Source organism: Nelumbo lutea, chromosome 1, assembly GCF_056320005.1.
Source record: "Nelumbo lutea isolate HS-2025 chromosome 1, American lotus-T2T, whole genome shotgun sequence".
Classification (NCBI taxonomy): Eukaryota; Viridiplantae; Streptophyta; class Magnoliopsida; order Proteales; family Nelumbonaceae; genus Nelumbo; species Nelumbo lutea.
The window spans coordinates 81,880,649-81,902,168 of NC_142684.1; the positions used below are offsets into that span (position 1 = coordinate 81,880,649).

The window sequence follows — 21,520 nt, forward strand, 5'->3', positions numbered from 1 at the left end:
GCCGAACTGACCCATTTTGTAACAGCTCGGGATACACTTCGCCGAACTGACCCACCTTGTAAGAGTTCGGGGTACACCTCGCCAAACTGACTTGCCCTATACATACCTCCGAGCTCAAGACTTCACCTCGCTCAGCACTTTGCATCACCTTCTGGGCACCAAAACCAAACAAGTCGTACCATGCCTGACACTAAGGAAGTCCGTGCCCGAGGGCGCCGCGCCTAACTGACTTGGGATCTGACGTTTGGCGGCAACACTCTAAACGGCCACTTGCCACCGCCACTGACACCGCCATCTCCAGTTAGAAAGACGGTTAGGCAGTGACGGTTCTGTCTCAGTAGAAAGGACGACGGCCGAATTGACAAGCACAAGGGTAATCATACCCGACTTGACAAGGGCCTCGGGACGAGTGCACGAAATGATTATAAGAGCCCCCTGCCCCCCGACAAACGAGGTATGCAAACTTTGCGCTATCTGGTATTACCTTGCTTTTGAAGGATTCTAACTTGAGCTTCGGAGCCTCTACACCGGGTTCCCCCCGGAGCTTCCCCATCTCCTCCATTTTAGGTTCCCTACTACCCTGTTCAGAAGCAAGGCCGCGGACAGCTAAGACCGGCCGGATCACGCTCCATCAATTGGCGTCATCTGTGGGAACTCGCTTCAAAAGGCCTCCCTCCAAATTTTGATAACCCCCTTTTCTTCAAAAAACCCAACACTCATGGCCTCCTCCAGCAACACCGGACGTGGCACGAAGACAAACGCCACCGGGGAACAACTTCAAGTCCCCGTGGTGTGCGTTGGACAGTTCACCATCCCCCTTTCGGTGGATGGGATCCCCAGCTTGAGCGCGCCACAAGCAGTGGCACCCATAAACCCTCCTACCACAAGCATCCCCTTTCCTCTCCCCATTGAGACAACCTTCACTGAACCGACTGCCGTCCCCCTAGTAGCCAACCAAAACCGGTTGGACGACCTGATGCAGTGCATGCGAGCAATGCAAGACCAAATGCAACAGTTCCAGTAGCACCAGCTTCACCAGCACCAAGTACTGCACAACATCTCCCAGTATCACTATCAATAGCAGTTCCCCCAACTGCCACTGAACCAACCACTACTTCCACCTCGCCACCCCGCCCCGAAGCCGGTCAAGGCCTCCCCGCAGGATGGACACCCCCACCAGGTGAAGGCCTCCCGGCCCCAGAACCCCCCTAACAGCCATGCCTCATCCCCAGGCCGAAGGGAGAAAAATGTCATCCCCGCCTCGCAACCCGCAAGCGGGTCGAGAACCTCACCCGCGAGGTCGGCACCCCGGCGCTCCAAGCCCAAGCTCCCGTTCACCAAAAACCGATTCGGTGCCCTGGCGGCAGACTACCAGCATTCCGGGCCCATCGAGCTCGGTAACACGGAGGCCAGCAGCGCCAGTACAAGGCCCGCTCAGCAGCGAAGGCGCTGACGAAGTCGCCGAACCACAACCCGTGCCTTGTCGGAATTCAGAGGCAAAGACACAAGCTCGGACGAGGTAGGGGCTGCCTCGATTCTCTCGGTTCCTTCCCCCCTCGCATCAGAACTCCTGGCGGTCCCCTTACCCAAAGACTTCAAGCTCCCACCTCTGGACAAGTACGACGAGTCCTTCGACCCCAACGACCACATTGATGCCTTTCAGTCCCAAATGCACCTTGCCAGGGCCAGCGAATCGTGCATGTGCGTGGCTTTTACCACCACCCTCAGGGGGGTAGCCCGCACTTGGTACAGGAACCTGGCCCCCAGGTCGATAAAGTGCTGGGCCCAGTTCATGCAGGTCTTCACCGCACACTTCGTCACCAGCCAACGGTGCCCCAAAACAGAGGAAAGAATCTTCGGAGTAGTCCAGAGAGAAGGAGAATCCATCCGGAGCTACATCAAGCGATTCAATGAAGCATGTTTGCAGATACTGCGGTTGGACCCCGCAGTGCAGCTCGCGGCAGCCAAAAGAGGGGTGACGCACAAAGAATTCAAATGGCACATGGTGGCCAACCAGCCCGCAACCGTGGCCGAATTCATCGAGCTCGCGGATAAGTTCATGAGGACAGAGGAAGAAATCAACCAACGGACAAAAGGCGAGAACGAGAAAAGAAAGAGAGAAGGCGAGCTCTCCAAACCGGTGGACAGAAAAAACCCGACCCAGGAGCCAAAGCCGAATCAGTCGTTCCAGGCTCCCCTAGCAGTTCGGACCGACTACACGCCGTTAAACACGAGGCGGACGGAGATCTTAATGACGATCAAAGATGCCCCGTACGTGAAGGGGCCACCTCGCCTAAAGGGAAATCCGAACGAGAGAAATAAGAATTTGTATTGTAGTTTCCATAGAGACCATGGTCATAGTATTGAGTAGTGTAATAACCTCCGGGACGAGATAGAGGGGCTCATCCGTCGCGGATACTTGAGAAACTTTGTACAGCACAACAATAATAACAATAAGGCAGGTCGACAAGGGGAGCACGAAAAAGATGCCCCCGGGTCTAGCAACAGACCTGCCGAACCGTTGCAGCAGGAGCCTCCGGAAGAGAGGCCAGTTCGAGGAACCATCCACGTAATCGTGGGAGGTTCGGTGGTAGCGGGGTGTACCTCGGCAGTAGCCCAGACTTCAGTTCGCGAAGCGGCCCTCGAAGAATGGAACCCCCCAAAGAGACCAAAGACCGAAGAACCAATCATCTTCACGGAGGACAACGCGTGAGGGGTCCACTACCCCCATGATGACGCGCTTGTCATTAAACTAAGGATTAGCGACTTCGAGGTCAGGCGTGTACTCGTAGATTCGGGTAGCTCAGCAGACATCCTCTTCAAATCAGCATTTGACCAGCTGCAGTTACAGAGGAGCGAGCTGAAGCCCACGAACACTCCCCTGGTGGTCTTCAGCGGAGAGGAAGTCAGGCCCCTCGGAAAAATAACTGTCCCTGTGGAAGTCGGCACATGGCCTTGCGCAGTCAGACTCAACCATGATTTCCTGGTAGTCGTGACCCCCTCCCCATACAATGCCATAATAGGGTGGCCAATCACGCATATCCTACGGGCGGCGGTCTCCACCTACTATTTGGCCATGAAGTTCCCTACGGACTTCGGTGTAGGGGTAGCGCAGGGCGATCAGCTCGAGTCCTGCAAGTGTTATGTTGCCGCCCTGAAGGGAAAAACCAAGGCGGCCGACGACCTCGAACTGGAGCGGCCTGCGGAGCAAGGTAAGGAGCGAGCTTCGCCCACGGAGGAAACGGTCGTAATCCCAACTTCGGCTACGGACCCAGCTCGCACACTTCAGATCGGAGCTTCCATCGAGGACCCTCTACGAACCGAACTGGTGAGTTTTTTACTTCAAAATTTAGATATTTTTGCCTGGTCCGCGGCCGACATGCCTGGCATTAGCCCCGGACTGATAACTCACAAACTTAATACTGACCCTGTAGTCAGACCTGTTAGACAGAAGAAACGCAACTTAGCCCCAGAACGCTGGAGGGCGGTCGACGAGGAGGTCGAGAAGCTCCTCGCAGCAAACTTCATAAGGGAAGTCCATTACCCGAGCTGGGTGGCCAACCCGGTGTTGGGTAAAAAGGCAAACGGCAAGTGGCGCATGTGCGTCGACTACACCGACCTGAACTGAGCTTGCCCGAAAGATTGCTTCCCCCTCCCCAGAATTGACCGCCTAGTGGACGCGACCTCGAGAAACGAGTTGATAAGCTTCCTGGACGCCTACTCGGGCTACAACCAAGTCAAGATGGACCCATCCGATGAGGAAAAAACTAGCTTCATAACCGAGTTCGGCCTGTATTGCTACAAGGTCATGCCCTTCGGACTAAAAAATGCCTGGGCGACTTTTCCAAAGACTTGTAAATAGGCTATTTCGGCCCCTAATTGGCACGAAGATAGAGTGCTATGTAGACGACATGGTCATCAAGATTCAGTTTTCACAAGAATTAATACAAGACTTAGACTCTGTCTTCCAAATCCTGCGTCAATTTAGCATGAAATTGAACCCCAACAAATGTGTCTTCGGCATCACCTCAGGCAAGTTCCTAGGATACCTTGTCAATCGGCGCGGTATTGAGGCCAACCCGGACAAAATAAAAGCCATTCTAGATATGAGACCACCTCGGAAAGTAAAAGAAGTTCAGAGGCTAAACGGCCGCATTGCCGCTTTATGTCCAAGTCAGCAGACCGTTGCCTACCTTTCTTCAAAGCAGTCAAAGGCAAAGGGTTCGATTGGACCCAGGACTGCCAGCTCGCGTTCGACGAGCTAAAAGATTACCTCGCTAGCGTGCCAACCTTAGCCCGGCCCGAGGTGGGCGAGGTCTTAGAACTGTACCTAGCATGCGCCCTAGTGACAGCAGTTCAGAAACTCCGCCCTTACTTCCAGGCTCACACCGTCATCGTCCTAACTGACAAACCTATGAGATAAGTTTGACTTAAACCCGAGGTTTCCGGTCGATTGACAAAATGGGCCATCGAACTCAGCGAGTACGACCTCCAGTACAAACCGAGAACCGCTATTAAGGCCCAAGCTTTGGCAGATTTTATCGCCGAGTGCACTTTTAGCCACGAAGCCCCACAGATCGAGTCCGAGGTCCCCAGTTCGGGAGAACCCAGAGATCCCGAGCCCATAGAGTCCGAACCCCGTGAAGTAGCAGCCAGTGTGGCATCTCTCCTGGTCAGGCGAAGCGCGAATTGGGATGAGGAGCCCTGGATCCTTCACGTGGATAGTTCCTCGAACCGGCAAGGCAGCGGAGCTGGAATAGTCTTGTGCGGCCCGGGCGGCACAAAATTAGAATACGCACTACGCTTTGAGTTCACGGCATCCAACAATGAGGCAGAGTACGAAGCACTGATCGTCGTGCTGGACCTAGCGCGAAAGGTAAAGGCAAAACACTTGGTCATCTGCAGCGATTCTCAGCTCGTGGTCAACCAAGTTATAGGCGAGTACGAAGCACGCGAGCTTGCCATGATCGCATACTTGGCCAAAGTAAAAGAAGCCCTGCTCAACTTCCAGTCACACTTCATTAGGCAAATCCCGAGGTCAGAGAACACTGAGGCCGACGCCCTGTCCCGAATAGCCAGTACAAGTCACAACAACATGAGAACTGTTTACATAGAGGACTTACCTCGGCTTAGTATTCTCGGGGGGATAGAGGAGGTCGCTCCCGTCTTGGAGGCAGAGCCGAGCTGGATCGACCCACTCGCGAGCTTCTTGATAAACGGAACCCTCCCTGTAGAACGCAAGGCGGCCAAGAGGGTGCAGCGCCAGGCAGCCAAATACGTCATAATAGACGAACGGTTATACCGACGGTCCTACACGCTCCCCTACTTGCGTTGCCTGCGACCTGCCGAAGCCGAGTTCGTACTCCGCGACATTCATGAAGGCCTGTGCGGCGGACACTTGGGGGGCAGAGCACTCGCCCAAAAAGCACTTCGACAAGGATACTATTGGCCAACGATGAAGGCAGAAGCTGTCGAGCTCGTAAGAAAATGCGACAGGTGTCAGAAGCACGCTAGCATCCACCATCAACCTGCCTCCGACCTCAAATACCTTGCCAGCCTGTGGCCCTTTGCACAATGGGGCATCGACCTCCTGGGGCCATTCCCACCAGCAACAGGTGGAAGAAAATTCCTAGTTGTTGCAGTAGATTACTTTACGAAGTGGATAGAAGCCGAACCTCTGGCAATTGTTACGGCTCGAAACATACAGAACTTCTTTTGGAAGAACATAGTATGTCGATTCGGGTTACCTCGGGTACTAATCTCCGACAACGGCAAGCAGTTCGAGGATATCAAGTTCCAAGAGTGGTGCCAGAACATGGGGATTCGACAAAACTTCATGTCTGTCGCGCACCCGCAGGCAAACGATCAGACGGAAGTAATGAACAGAGCCATCCTGCACGGACTGAAAGCATGTCTGGATCGAGCTAAGGGATTGTGGGCCGAAGAGCTACCAAGTGTCTTGTGGGCTCACCGAACTACCGAAAAAACCGCCACGGGAGAAACCCCCTTCAACCTCACCTACGGCACTGAAGTAGTGATCCCGGCGGAAATCGAAGTACCAACATTGCGATTAGAAACATACGACGATCGGACGAATGGAGACGAGTTACGTACCAACCTCGACCTATTGGATGAGGTAAGGGACCTCGCGCACATCCGAACGGCGGCATACCAGCAGCAGGTAGCTCGCTACTACAATAGCAGAGTAAAGTAACGAAGCTTTCGAGTTGGTGACTTGGTCCTTCGTAAGATTATGGCACCCAAACCTGGCGTGGGCAAGCTCAGACCTAACTGGGAAGGGCCCTATAAAGTAAAAAGAGCGATCGGTGGGGGGGGGGCATACGAACTCGAAACCTTGGAAGGCAAATAAGTACCTCGAGTGTGGAACATCGTGAGCTTAAGGCAGTACTACTTATAAACCACCAAGCGAAGAGGACGATATCAGGTCCTATGTGCCACGATGCAAGCCAAGAGAAACCTCGGCGTAAACATGCTAAGAAGTCGAGCATATTATCAGCTCGGCAAAAAATCAGTTCGCGGCAGAACAGGTCGCGGAAGTATAATAACCCGAACAAAGTGACCGACAAAGAATCAGTTCGGGGAAAAAAGAACACGGGCAAAAAGACTATTTATTCCATTGCAAGAAACATGAGTATAGTGCCCATCAGAAAGGACTTACAAAAAAAAAATTAGATGCCCGGAGCCACCTCTTCGCCATCAGAAGGCACTTCAACAACACCTGAAGGCCCTGCCTCTCCTTCAGAGTCTGGCTCGCCATTGGCAGCATTGGCCATCTCCTAAGTTATACGCGAAGTGGATACGGCACTTACATCGAGGTCGGGGTACGTATTCCGGATCATCCACCTGCTCAACTTGAACCCCCTCCTATAAGAATCCACCATCAGATCGTCAAAACGCGGAGAGGCAATATAGTCCTCAACTGCCTTCTTCTTGGCGTCTCCAATGCCTTGGGAAAAAATCTGTGTTCTCTCCCTGATATCCTCCTGAAAATATTCGACTTGATGCTGCAAATCCAACGTCAAGTCCGCCATATGCTTGACAACTACCCCCATGGCTTCGGCGTCACGCTGAGACCTTGCCTGCCTGGCCATCGCGACGCGAGCAGCTTCTTCAGCAGCGTAAGCAGCCGCCTCAGTAGCCCGGGTATTTGCCTTTGCAGTGCGGAAAGCTTCTTCAACAGCGTGAACTTGGGCCGCCAAGGCATGAATCGAAGAATTCACCTACCAAAAGAAACAAGTGAGCAATGACAGCGGAAGCAACAATAAAAAAGGAAGGCGGAATCTAACTTACCACCATGGCATGTGTTACGGCGCGGCAAGCGACCTGATTCAAGGGAAGATCAATCCATGCCGCGACCTCCTCTGGGAAAGTAGCGTCCCTACTCTTCTGAAGAGCGTAGTTCGGTGTCAACACGCTCCTGAATTCCCCTTGAGCTCCCGAGCCCGAGGGCCCAGCCCGCGTATGAGCGGACCCGGAGTGAGCAGGAGCACTTGAGTATGCAGGAGCGCCCGTATGAGTGGTCTCGGCATAAGGCGCTCCGGCAGTTTCGTGCATCGGTGGAGTCACTTCGGGCTCCCTGGGCAGATCCTCCGACGTATGGTCTGGAACTTGGGGCTCCTCATCCAGGGGCAGCTCGGTACGAGTTCGCTTGGTGACCCGCTTCCTCCTCTTCATACCTTGGAACAAACGCCCCCTGCAAGTTCTCTCCGCATCAATCACACCTGTAGAAAACGAGTTCGACATCAGAAAAAACGAAAAGATTAGAGCAAGAAAACTGCATAGTTAGAAACCTACCCGAACTTAGGCCGGCTGCAATAAGCTTGGCCTCCGTTAAGTAGTGGTGGCACTTTAAACCTTGCCGTGCCCATTGCCGAAGGCCCTTCACCGTCTCTTTATCGAGAGTCACGCCTAAATTAGGAGCGGCCTCAGCCCACCCGGTCTGAAAGGGCCATCCTTGTGCACTTCGCACGCCGAAGTAGTCCCGCTTCCACGCCGGGACCTTATTAGGAAGATCGTGCAGAAGCTTAAAACCCTGGCGAGGAGAAAGGTAATATGCCCGTCTCCCCCCAGGAAGAGAACCCGCCTGTCTCTTGAGCATCAAGATGGAGGAGAATATCTCTAAGTCTAAGGGGAAGTTCTGCTCGCAAAAAAGAGAAACCGTCCCCACCAGGTTCCGAATAGAGTTCGGATGAATTTGGCCAATGGTGACACCGAAGTGGTTTATGACTTCGACGAGAAGGGGATGGAAAGGAAGTCGCAACCCCGCAGCGAGCTGCTCCCGAAAAATCACGATCTCGTCAGGATCGTGTTCCCAAGGAAAGCTGCCTGAAGGAATAAAATATGTATACCCCCCAGGAAGGTTGTAAGACATAAGTATGGATTGAAGCCCCTCAAGCGTCATGGTCGAAGGACCAAACCTGTCTAGCATCCGACCTCGGTGGGAGGTAGACGCCAAACTACCTGAAGCGACTCGGCCTGCTGGTTCATAGTCCTCAAGCTCCACCTCAGGATCACTGAGGCAGTCGGGGGACATGGCTCGGTTGGTGGAACCTACGTCGGCCCTACTCGAAAAATCGTCTGAGCTATCAAAGCTAGACATTGGGGAAAAAGATGAATTCAGGAAAGTACTCACCGGAAAGTTTGAAGAACAAGCCAAAGAACCGTGAAGGCTATATAACCAGCCTTGACGCGAGCTGGAAAAGACTTGGACGCGAGCTGAAAGGTTGGACGCGAGCTCAGTAGACAAATCGCAGAAGTGACAAACTGACTGGGGTCCCCCACTATTTATAGCTACAATAACCAAGAATTGACCGTGCAGATCGAAGACGATCCGACGACCTACATTCATACTGACCGCACGACCCTTAAGATCGAGACGTGATTGGCGCACGTCTTTTCAAAAAAGCGAAACGGCAGTGCACGTCTTTTCGAAACCGACATCGCCTCGACACACGTCTTTCCGAAACTGACGCGCCGCACGTCTCTCTGACAGTCGCCCGCGCACATATAGCAGTGGCGCGCCTTTTTGAAATGACCCGCCGTCACGTCCCAGCGGCACGAATTGGTTTGAAATTTAAAACGCGTGCTGTCACAACCACCAGCATTCTTAAGCACGTTTCTAGCCTTCTCGGAAACCGAAAGAACCCTAGCAAAAGCAACTCGTGCAGTGAAGATTTGAAGGACGGGACAAATCCACCTGCTACCTCGCGAAACTCCCCGCACCATGGCAAGACCCCCGGTGCAAGGAGTGGGGGGCAATTGATGAAGGAAGATTTGGCCCGACCTCTCTATTACGTGACACGTGGCAGAAACAACAGCTCGGCAAAAGGGGCCAAGCCTAAACGGGAACAAGGGGACACGAGCGGACTGAACTCCCTATCGGGGGCCCGAACTCACCCTTTGTAACAGCTTGGGATATACCTCGCCAAACTGACCCACCTTGTAACAGCTCGGGATACACTTCGCCGAACTGACCCATTTTGTAACAGCTCGGGATACACTTCGCCGAACTGACCCACGTTGTAACAGTTCGGGGTACACCTCGCCAAACTGACTTGCCCTATACATACCTCCGAGCTCAAGACTTCACCTCGCTCAGCACTTTGCATCACCTTCTGGGCACCAAAACCAAACAAGTCGTACCATGCCTGACACTAAGGAAGTCCGTGCCCGAGGGCGCTGCGCTTGACTGACTTGGGATCTGACGTTTGGCGGCAACACTCTAAACGGCCACTTGCCACCGCCACTGACACCGCCATCTCCAGTTAGAAAGACGGTTAGGCAGTGACGGTTCTGTCTCAGCAGAAATGACGACGGCCGAATTGACAAGCACAAGGGTAATCATACCCGACTTAACAAGGGCCTCGGGACGAGTGCACGAAATGATTATAAGAGCCCTCTGCCCCCCAACAAACGAGGTATGCAAACTTTGCGCTATCTGGTATTACCTTGCTTTTGAAGGATTCTAACTTGAGCTTCGGAGCCTCTACACCGGGTTCCCCCCGGAGCTTCCCCATCTCCTCCATTTCAGGTTCCCTGCTACCCCGTTCAGAAGCAAGGCCGCGGACAGCTAAGACCGGCCGGATCGCACTCCATCAGTAACTTTTCATGATCTATGCGTCCCAAGGCAGTAGGCGCCTTGCCTTGCTATTTTCACGAAAAAAAACCATTTTCTGACCTCAAATTGCAATTTTTAATATTTTTTATAAATAAAAAATAAAAAATTGAATTAAAATATATATATATATATATATATATATATATATATATATATATATATACATTGATGTGGCACGGTCTGAACTATTTGACCCCACGGGTCGAACCGGTGACTTGCAACCCAGAGGCAAAAAAGGTTCGGCCTCCGGGTCAGTTTTTAAAACATTGCTTCCCCGTCATTCCCCTTCTCTCCTCCAACATTCTCTGCTCCCCAAAAATACAGACCCCCTGTTCTCTACCTTTAGCTGAGCAGAGCCGATGGTAGTAATCGTTGCCTGAAGCATCCATCCCTCAGATTCGGACGAGAATCACATTAGAAAGTCGATCATCTCACCAGTCTCTCAGTTACAAATTTGTCTCGCCTTCGATGTTCGAGAGAAACGATCTGAATGCGGAAGCATACCCCTGTTGCAGCATCTACTTTAGATCGGAACCCCAATTGAAGTTCCCCTGTTCCAACGACCGTGATCAAGTCTCCAACTAACAAATTCGATGAACCTCAGCCGAATTTAGAGGAAAGGTTCCATTCCTACAGCGAGAGAGAGAGAGAGAGAGAGAGAGAGATATGGTGTAATGGACGAGAATGGCCTTGGCTGGTGGGCTTTTAACAAGGGGCGGTTCAGGAAATAAAGTTTAACTTTTTATCCCGCCATCTATTTTTGCAATTTGTTTTAAAACATATCTGATTTTGTTAATTTGTAAAACTTTGTTATTTTTTTTGTAAAAAGCCCTATTAAAATAGATAAACAATTATATAACAAAATATTTAATATTATGTAATAACTTTAAAATAAATAAAATTCAAATAATGGAAAATTTTAAATATTTTACATATTATTTAAAATTTTAAATATTTAACATGACTAAACTTTAAATAGTTAAAATAATGAAATTATGTAATAAATTAATAAACTTTCTTAAAAGTAGAAAAATAATTATAATAGGTTTCATAATATTCATATTAATAGTAATTTAATATTTTACAAAATTAATAACGAATTATATAAAAATAGTACTAATTATAATTTTATGGATTACTAAATTTAATAAATAATTAATATTTTAAAATTTTAAATAAAAATATTACTTAAATAACTTAATAATATTGTAAATAACTAATTTCACTTATATAAATTAATAATTATATAAAATAATTTTCAAAAAATTAATATTTATTAGTAATAATTTTACAATTGTATATACAAAAATTAATATTTATTGTATTTTCAGTAATTAATTATTTATTTTTTATAAATATATTATCAATAAATATTTATAAATCTATTTTTGTTTTGCTGTTTAATATAAAATTGTCAATAATTATTGGAGATTAAAAAACTATTATTTAAAATTTAAAATTTAATTGATTGTATTGTTGTTATAAATTTATTTTTAGTAATTATGTGTTTTTAATTTAGTGATTAATATTTTTTTAGAGATAAAACTATTATTTGATATTGAACTGTTTATTGACTGATTTAGTATTTTTTCATATTTATTGTATATTTGTAATTATTGTATTTTTATTAGATATCTGTTTTATTTTCATTATAAATTTGTTTTCAATAATTGTGTATTTTTGCTATAAATTTTCAATAATTATTGGAGATCGAACTATTGTTATTTATTAGATATTAGAATATTAATTTAGTTGAAATTATGAGTGTTCAAGAATTGGTTTAGTTCGGTTGTAGGTTGTTTTGCCAACCAAATTGAACTAGTTAAGTTGAGAGTTTATCATCCGAAACTGACTAACCATTGGTGAAAACCTTCCAGCTCGGGTTGTATTGGTTTGGGTTTATTTTTGGTTTGGTTTGTTTGTTCAAAATATTTAAACTTAAAAATTAAATTTAAATTTTATAAATTATAGTGATATTAATAAAAAATAAATTAAAAAAAATAAATTAAAAAAAATAAATTTATGATATAAAATATATTAGACTAAGAAATATGGGAATTTTCTCATTTTCCCACATTAAAAAATTATATTTAAAATATAAAGTAATAATAATAGTAATAATAATAATAATAATAATAATAATAATAATAATAATAATAATAATAAATAAAATAATAATAATAATAATAATAATAACAATAATAATAATAATAATAATAATAATAATAATAATAATAATAATAATAATAATATAATAATAATAATAATAATAATAATAATAATAATAATAATAATAATAATAATAATAATAATAATAATAATAATAATAATAATGATGATGATGATGATGATGATGATGATGATGATGATGATGATGATATATATCTATGGTAGGGTAAGTTCAGTTTTGGTCAATTTACAAATGGCCAAACTGAAACTGACCTAACTTGGTTGGGTAAAAAAATATTGTTGAACCAAAGCTAATCATAAATACTTGAAAACCGATCAACTCGAGGCAAGTTTGATCGGATTGGTTATTAAAAAGTTAAAATATAAAATAATTATATACTATGTGTTTCTTTTGTTTAGTTTTCGCTTAACAAAGCCCATGTATCACACAAGTCCCTGCTAGTATATACTAAAGTAGAGCTTGCCATGTCAATAGCCCTCTCCTTGTTCATTCTAGAGGTGGTGCAACATTCCCTCTACAAGCCCATGGAGTTACCACCTAGCATGGCAATCTCCCTTTTTTGCCCCATTAAATTGGGAAGAAAACCCACTAACTTAGGAAATCTTTTCCTATAATCTCTCTCTCTAATCTTTTCCTCTGTCTTAAAATCTCTCTCTAGTTTTTTCCTATAATCTCTCCCAATCCACACAAATGGAAACTTGCCTAAAACCTAGCATATCCATGTACAAACACGGTAGCCTTCTCTTCTTCATTAGTCCCCCCCCCCCACAAAAAAAAAAAAAAAAAAAAAGCTCCTAAACTATCTCTCCCACAGTCCCACCTAAATGTCCTCCTAAAACAACTCTTAATCTTACATGCCCAATAAACCAACTAAAAACAAAAAAAAAAAAAAAAAAACATGCCCAATAAACCAACTAAAAACCAACTTAATTTGTAAAATGTTTTTGATATTTTCAATAACTATCGATATTATTGAATATTATTCAGTAAATATCAACACCTAAACTATACTTTTCATAATTTTGGCAAATTGGAAAATTTAATTACTAAAAATTACATGCTGAAAATTACTGATTTTAGTAATTTAATTTCAGAAATGTTTGAAAATTAATTATTGAAATCAATAATTACTAAAAAATTGGTAATTAATTAAAATATTAATAAATGAAAATTTATTAATTAAAAATTATTGGTAAATTTTCATTGAAAATTTTATTTTAATAAATATAAATTTATTTTTTACATTTTCAGCAATTTTGTCAATTTATTAATATTTAATGATATTATCAAATAATAACTAAAACATTATAGTAATTTATTTTTTAGTGGGAATTAATTGCAATAAAAATAAATCTATTTTTATATTTTCAGTAACTTTGATATTTAGTATAATTTTGGTAATTTAATTTCTAAAAAGCACTGATTTTGGTAGTTTAATTTTGTGAAAGTTAAATTATAAAACTTCCAATTATTCAAATAAATAATTGGAAAGTTTTAATAATTTCCATAAGTATTTGATACTACACTTATAATTACCATAATTATTTAAATTATAAAACTTCCAATTATTCAGATAAATAATTGGAAATTTTTAATAATTTCTATAAGTATTTGATACTACATTTATAATTACCATAATTATTACAACTATATTTATGGGCTTGGGGGATGAACCCCCCAGGTTGGAATGGCAATGGGTGGGTTCGGAGCTGGGATTATACTCCCCGTCCTGATCCAGAGTTTTAAATTAATTCTTGTCTTTGACCCTGATCACTGTTGGGAAAAAAAATTACGGAAAAGTACAGACAAGCCTAATGCAGATTTCTGATTCCCACTGCAAAGCTGTAAACATTTAGAAGGTCCAAAAATCACACTCTATGCTCCCATTCCCGCCCATGAATTGGCATTTATTCTGATATGGCACCTACTCCAAATGTACTTTGAGCCTACAAATTCTGACTTGGGGTTATTGGTCATTCTCCCAAAAATTTATCTTGCATCCCTGATCCCCGATGGAGATGGGTTCCTCATTAGGGACTTGAATTCCCACATTTTTTCAATTAAAAGTTTGTTTTCAAAAAGGTATTTATAAATAAAGGAAAATTAATATGCAAATAATATTTTAAATATATTCTGATATATAATATAAATGATATTATATATTTAATATAATATTTAAACATATATATATATATATATATATAAACCAAGGTGGTCCACATCACCATGCCTCTCCTTGCTCCAAACACCCCATGCCTCTCTCCTTAATTCGCTCTCCCTCCCCCTTCCCACCACTCCCAAACGACAAGTGATCAATCTTTAAAATTTCCTTAGGCTATGTTTGGTTTGAAGAAAAAGGTAGGGAAAGGAAGGGAAAGGTAGGGAAATCTATACAAGGTTTGTAAAGGTTTCCCTTCCTTTCCCTACTTTTTCCTTCAAACCAAACATAACATTAGTAAAAGCTTCCTAAAATATCTCTCTCTCTCTCCCTTTCTAACCCAACTTTCCAATTATTTAAGAAACAGTCATCTCCGAGTTCCTAAAACCTCCCCTCATTCTTTAAATATCGCTGATAACTTTCTTTATACTCCTAATTAGTACTACTTCCCCACTCCCTCCCTCTCTCTCTCTCTCTCTCCACTACTCAATCGGGTATGGTTTGGTTTTCATTAATCTAACCCATTTACGACCCATTTACTTCTAATGGTATATTAAAAATTGTTTATAACTAATAATTGCATTTTGTTTTATTTTAACTCATACCAAAATTAAGTAATTGTTTTCATGGTTAATTAAAAATTCCCAAACAATATTACTATTTCTAATAACTATTTTTTTAATTTTATTAATATTTTTGGGATTAATTACTAATATTTTTGACAATTTATTAATAGTTTACCAACATTAATTAATTATTTTTAGCATTAATTACAAAAAACTAAAATTCACTTCAAATCTATTATTTATATCCATGCTTTATTAAGAATTACCAAAATGTATTACTTTTTTAATAATTAATATTAGTGATATTACCAAAATTAATTAATTACCAATAATAATTAATTATTTTATTAATATTAAAATTTAAAAATTAATAATTGTTTTCATGAATAATTAAATTAATTATTTTTATTACTATTTTAACATTGGGATTAATTAAAAATTCCCAAGGTTCAATTAAAAATCTATTATTTATATATTCATCATTAATTCAGAATTACCAAAGTTTAATACCAAAATATGTTACTATTTTTAACAATTAATGTTAGTGACACATTACCAATTAATTAATTAATTAATTAATTATTTTATTAAGATTAAAATTTAAAATTTTATATGTATTTACATGAACAATTAAATTAATTATTTTATTACTTTTTTAATTATTCATAATATTAGTTTTATTAATTAATAATATTATTGAATATTACAATTAACAATAGTAATATTTTTTTTATAAAATAAGAATTATAAGATTTATTAATTCATAATTAAAAATTTTTAATCATAATTAAAGATTTATTATTAATTATAAAATTTAAACTTCATCATTAACTATTTTCGTGAATAATTAAAAATACCTTAAGATATTATTGTTTTGAGTAATTAATGTTATTGTTAATAGTTATAAATTAAAATTAATGCTATTAATTACTAGCGGGGGGACCCATGAGATGCATGAGTTTTGTTAAAAGAATTTGATGCAAAAGGAGATAGGGTTGTAACTTGGGTTGGGTGAGCCTAATCGAATGCAAATTTACTTTTTTAATATTGATGTACTTTTTTACATCTTATTATCAATGTAAATATGCATTGGTCTGTCATTTGTCAATGCAAAAATGTAACGTTGCCAAACATAGGCAAAAGTGAACCAGAGTACAAATTTACCTTGAACTGGGATAAACACTCCATTTGCATTGTTTCAGAACACAGCCATAAGGTTTTTGGTACCAATACACCTCTGTCGAATGCTTGGTGTAGATTCTGTTAGATGGGGATAACCATCAACTAATGAGTCCTGATCTTTTGGAGATCTCCTACAACGGAAGTCATGAGTTCGCATTGCAACTAACCTTCATGTGTCTCAGACCTTAGGCTTTCTAAAAGTACTTTCTCATTATTAAATCAGGTGTTACATCTGGTTTAACATAAATGGATTTCTCCAAAGTCCAAAATTCCAAATTACTACCAGTATAACTTGTCCAATATTTATTTCTCAATGCGGAAACAAGAAATTCAAGTAATTCCAACTTGTGTAAGGAGAAGCAATTTACACCTCTATTAGCTAAGAGTTGACCATTTTATCTATTCCATGTAATATTCTACATTTTTTATCTCATGGGAGGAAGAATTAGGCCTATATATACAAATCTTGCCAAAAAAGTTGCCTTCTCATCGGAAATAAATCTTCTGAACTTCTTTAACCTGATTTTTCCTTTGGTTCTCTCCTTTGGTCCAACACTGTCAAGAAAAGATCCATTAAAATCAGTATCAAGAACCATTTAAAAGAATCCAGTGAAGAATGTGAAATAAGTTATGATATTTTTTCATTGATGGAACTCTAAAGAGTACCAATTTGGCACAACATCAAGGGGACATACTCCTAATTATTAGCCAAAAGTATATGCTTCACAAGTACACATATAAATTAACTTTTATCATTATAACAAAGATATCTATTGTCTTTTTCATCAAGGATGTGCCCAGCTTAAAAAAAAGGGATATCCCTAAATCATTTGCCTATAGAGAACAAGTATCCTGATCATATTGCAAAGTAGCTATATGGTCCAATGATCCCCATTTTAGTCAATCCCTTCATAAAATGCTGTTAGAATCCTGGTAGTTCAAACCAATGCTGTTAGAATCTTAGTTTATTCTTGCTTGATTTGTACATAGAAATAGAATGGTGACTCATTGTTTCAGAAATGTCATCATAAGGAGATAGAATGGTGACTCAGTGTAGAATCTCTGATATTCGGTGACAAATAATGACCAAAGCAGCTGGTTTTGTATATTTTACATAGTTGTTTTAATAGCATGTTATATATTTATTTAGCATTGTTTTAGATAGAAAGATATTTGTATAAAGGTCACCCTGAGCTTTCCTTGTTTTACAAAACCATCTTAATGACTAGATGAACAGAAGATGATTATTTTCATCCACAAGTATTTGTTTCGTTTTCATGGGCATTTTATATGAACTCCATAAAAGCTTTCTAGTGAAGTCATTTCACTTCCTAGTTTCTTTTTCCTGCCAACAACTTTGTAGGTTTTTTCCTTTGAACAAAGCAATGTATTTGTTAAAGAAATGAGACAAACGAAAAAACTAGGAAGACATAACACCTTAATAGTTTTTTTTTTTTTAATTCTAAACTGATTCAGAAATCTAATAGTTATTTTTGAAATTCTAAATTGATCAGCAATCTAAATACCTTAATTATTGATGGCTAACATCTTACAACTAATCCTTGTCTTTCTTGGATATCCTTCTAGTTTTACTAAATGAATACTTTCTTGTGGTTGGTTTTGTTGTTTAAAATTGTTTCTAGACAAATTCTCCTTTTATTATAATGCACTAGAGAATTTAAAGCATTTCTTCCCACAAAAACAAACAAATAAATGAAGTATATGCTGATAGTAATTGCTGTTAAACATCTTCACCTTTAGATTGGTCAATCCTGTATCATTCTTCTTTTGTACACCATGACTTGATGCTTTTTGATCCTGAACTATGCCACAGACAGAATTCTCCTTGCCTTCAGCTTTCTGACCTGAAACATGGATTACTGGAACATTCGCTTTGCTGCTCCTAACTAGCCTAGAGGACCTGTCTCCACCCACTTTTTCCTTAGCTTTTCTGTAAGCTTTCAAGGGATCTTGTGAATTAACCTTAAGGTGTCCCAATGCTTTAAGAGGCGCGTTCTGACATAGAATTGGCAGTATAAATTTATGGTTCAAAATAATATATTAAAGTTCTGCTGTCTCAATTAGATATTCACAACTTCTCTTACCTTTGATTTTGAGACCTTTTGGTAAGTGGATATTGCAGCACTAGCTTTACGTCCATATCTAGAACCAGAAATTAGAACTGGAGCTTGAACAGTAGATGTTTTGGCACTTGAATCTTTTACCTTGTAATGAACAGCATGAGTCAACCTCCCAGTATTCCTACTCTCTGGAGTTTCATCTTTGTTCATGGTTTCTTGATGGGTTGCACTCTTGACATCACATTTAGGGTTCAATGAGGATCCTACACTTGACTTACTGGGAGAAGATTTGCAGCCTTTTCCATTCTTAGTTGAGGAGCCCACACTGGATTTGCTTGAAGAAGCCTTCTGTCCTTTTAACTTTTTGATCTCCATCTTTGAATGCTGTCTACTAGGAGAACTTTTTGTATGACTAATTCTCATAAATGAAGAGAACCTAGTTGTCTGATTATTTTCAGTGACAATGCATGCTTTTGTATTCGAAGAACTTTGTGAATCTCTAAAGCTGGACATAGATTTGGAGGAATTGCACAAATGGGTGATGATTGAATTGTCTTCACTTGCAACACTTGCCTTCAAACACAAATTTTTTGTATCACCATATGTAGATTTATCTTTAAGGGAATTGTATCTGACAGAATCTCTTGAACTGCTCTGAGAAATGAAACTTGATCTTGTATATGCAGTGCATTTTGGATTTGTAAAGCTGGATAGGGGTTTTGTTTCTTGAAATGATCCTGTATAAGAAATTTTACCACCCAAAATTCTGATAGGGTGCTGCTTATTTATAGAAACAGCTCCACTGCCCTCTCCCCATTTCCTGCTCTTGTAATGTTTCCCTCTTGATCTTGACACTGAAGGTGGAAGCTTGGGGGATGATGGCTTGATGCACTCAAAATTTGAGTTTAAGTTCCCTCCGGTGGAAAGAGAAAATGCTGAAATTAATTTGCGAGATGAACACTGGTGGAACCTGAAAATTTACACAGGGTTTACTCACTAAAACTGTTTGAAACGTGATAAATTTCTATATGTTTAAGACTGGAAGATGCTTACGGATGAGCCATTTGAAACCATGCATCATCACTGCAGTATAACATAAGAACAGGACAATGAATATCACAGTATTAGACTACAAATAACTCTGAATTCAAATAAGAAGCAATTCCTAATTCTCCTGGAATTCTGGAACTCACTTGTCTTGATTCATGTACTTGGCTTCTAGTGTGAGATCAACCCACATCGGTGCTTCAATTTCTTCCTATATAAGAATTCAGAAGAGAGAAGGCCTCAGCTTCATCAGTCATTACCGGCACCATATTTCTAGAAAGGAAGTTGACCAAATATACATGTTTCTTAAATTTTAGCATCCAAGAAAGAAAATGTCACAGAAATCAAACAACGCGAAACAAATGGCCATTCTTGTGAGCTGTGACTCATCAGAAAGGTCGTGTATCAAAGAAAATCACAGATCAAGCTCGGAGACACTCTGAGGCACGACAAAAGAGAGAAAAATAGGAAAAGGCCTAAAATCGATATAAACCTAAAAATACATAATAAGTTGGTAACAAGCTACAAAACTAAAATCTCACGAACATGACGCTCGTCCTGAACCTCAAAACCCACAAGTTAAATATGAAAGATGAAACCCTAGAAAACCACAAATCAAACCGAAGGCAAACTTAAGAATGGAAAGAAACAAAAGCCAGATTTCAGAATGGAAGAAACAACATCGAAGTCAAATAAATCAACAGAGCAAGAGCATTCCCTTGATAACTCGTCCAAGGAAACCATATGAACCCATCACTTACAAATATATAACCAAAGAAATCGGAAAACAACATCACAAGAAAAGGTGGACATAACTCCAGTTATAAAATTCCTTAAATAACATTACAAGGCGTGAAATAGAAAACTGGATTCTACCAGAAAAGCCCAGTGGTCAACGGGCTCAATGCTTTTTCGCTGAACCACGCCCCCATTGGCGACACTTTTCTTGCTCTTACGTCCTCTGTCATTGATAAGTAAGGAATGGGCATCTGCTCTCCTCAGAGCCATTCTCTCCTTGGGTATTCTGGAACTCTAGAGTAACTCAAGAAGCTTGTAATTGAACCGTCGTATCAACGCAAAACAGCAACTTGATTGGAGCTTCTAGGCTCGGAGTCGTCCATTCTCGATGGTTTTGGTTTTGGTTTCTGTAGCACCCAAAGGCAAGAGATTTCAACTTTCAAGAACAATGCCTTGGTTTTGCTGTTCCAAAATTATTTTCTATATTATGATCCTGGACTTTAGAGCGTACACGTGGGGTGCACTGATACTCACAGTGAAAGAGTCTGTTCATCAGGCGACCATTATCATCCAAGTAGTACGTATAGATGATTATGAAAGGGCTATTCAAAGTTCATGCGAGGAATCATGTAGTATTGTAGGTGAGAGTAACATAGTAACATCGTTACTTTTTACCGTTGGGAATCGGAGAATTCAAAATTGGCGCAAGGTGGGAGAAAAGAGACTGGGATCTGGCAGCTGCTCGCCACATCCACATGAGCGTGGGTCCCATGTGCACTGAACACTGTCGTAGCCTCATCCCACCGTTTATTGAGAATGTCTCACAATGAATAACAAACACAGTACGGAAAATGTTTCGATGTGCGGGCGGCTGGGATACGTTGTGAGGTTGGTGCGAGGAGCAGATCTCGTCTCAGTTAGTGTGGCGAGAGAGCCCAAATTGGCGCCCTATAGAGGGCGTTCCACCGACACATTCACGTCTCAGCGTGCGGAGATGATCCCAATACACGGTTGGGACGTGATGTAGGGCACATGTGGGTGTGGTGAGAACTCTTCGCCTTCGGTGATCTTGCCAACGTTTACAGGACCGGCCGAAGACTTCAGGACCAACTCGGAGCTATGACGGAACTCCAACAAAGATAAGCCCTATCAAAAGTGCAAGTACCTTAGGATCAAAGATCTGAATAATAAGTTAGAGACTAGAGAGAGAAAGAATGTTAGATAAATAATGTGAATAAGGTAGAATGGAATTTATCGGTAAACGTTTTTAAACCAAATGTCGATAACGTTGCAGAACTGTGAAGGTAAAGCAGCAGAGAAGGGAGGTTGAGTTATGCCACTTGGTCATTCTCCTTAAAATTGTATTTGCTCCCTACAGTGTAGTTAGGTGATTGTAAATCAGTTGCCAAATGTTTCAAA

At 41.5% G+C, this 21,520-nt stretch overlaps 1 protein-coding gene across 2 annotated transcripts; it reads right to left on the reverse strand.

Moving 5' to 3' along the window:
* Window positions 1-16,610: 16,610 nt before the first annotated feature.
* Window positions 16,611-20,638, reverse strand: LOC148875708 (uncharacterized). Of its 2 annotated transcripts, none has more exons than XM_088942316.1 (6): window positions 20,240-20,638; window positions 19,510-19,574; window positions 19,370-19,399; window positions 18,341-19,286; window positions 17,991-18,251; window positions 16,611-16,790 (listed from the first exon to the last, which is right to left on the reverse strand). In XM_088942316.1, the coding sequence occupies exons 1-6, from the start codon at window positions 20,369-20,371 to the stop codon at window positions 16,722-16,724; spliced, it is 1,503 nt and encodes a 500-aa protein (XP_088798442.1). In that variant the 5' UTR covers window positions 20,372-20,638; the 3' UTR covers window positions 16,611-16,721. The 2 variants fall into 2 exon arrangements, with proteins under 2 accessions (XP_088798442.1, XP_088798443.1); XM_088942317.1 differs by having other exon boundaries at window positions 19,510-19,636; window positions 20,240-20,374.
* Window positions 20,639-21,520: the final 882 nt, after the last annotated feature.

Excerpts from the sequence above, each read along its gene's own strand:
- LOC148875708 (XM_088942316.1), bottom strand. The coding sequence starts at position 20,371 with ATGGCTCTGAGGAGAGCAGATGCCCATTCCTTACTTATCAATGACAGA. Across the intron at positions 19,400-19,509 it reads AAGTACATGAATCAAGACAA|TGATGATGCATGGTTTCAAA; the intron begins GTGAGTTCCAGA and ends GTTATACTGCAG. Across the intron at positions 16,791-17,990 it reads CAGGATTGACCAATCTAAAG|TGTTGGACCAAAGGAGAGAA; the intron begins GTGAAGATGTTT and ends TTTTCTTGACAG.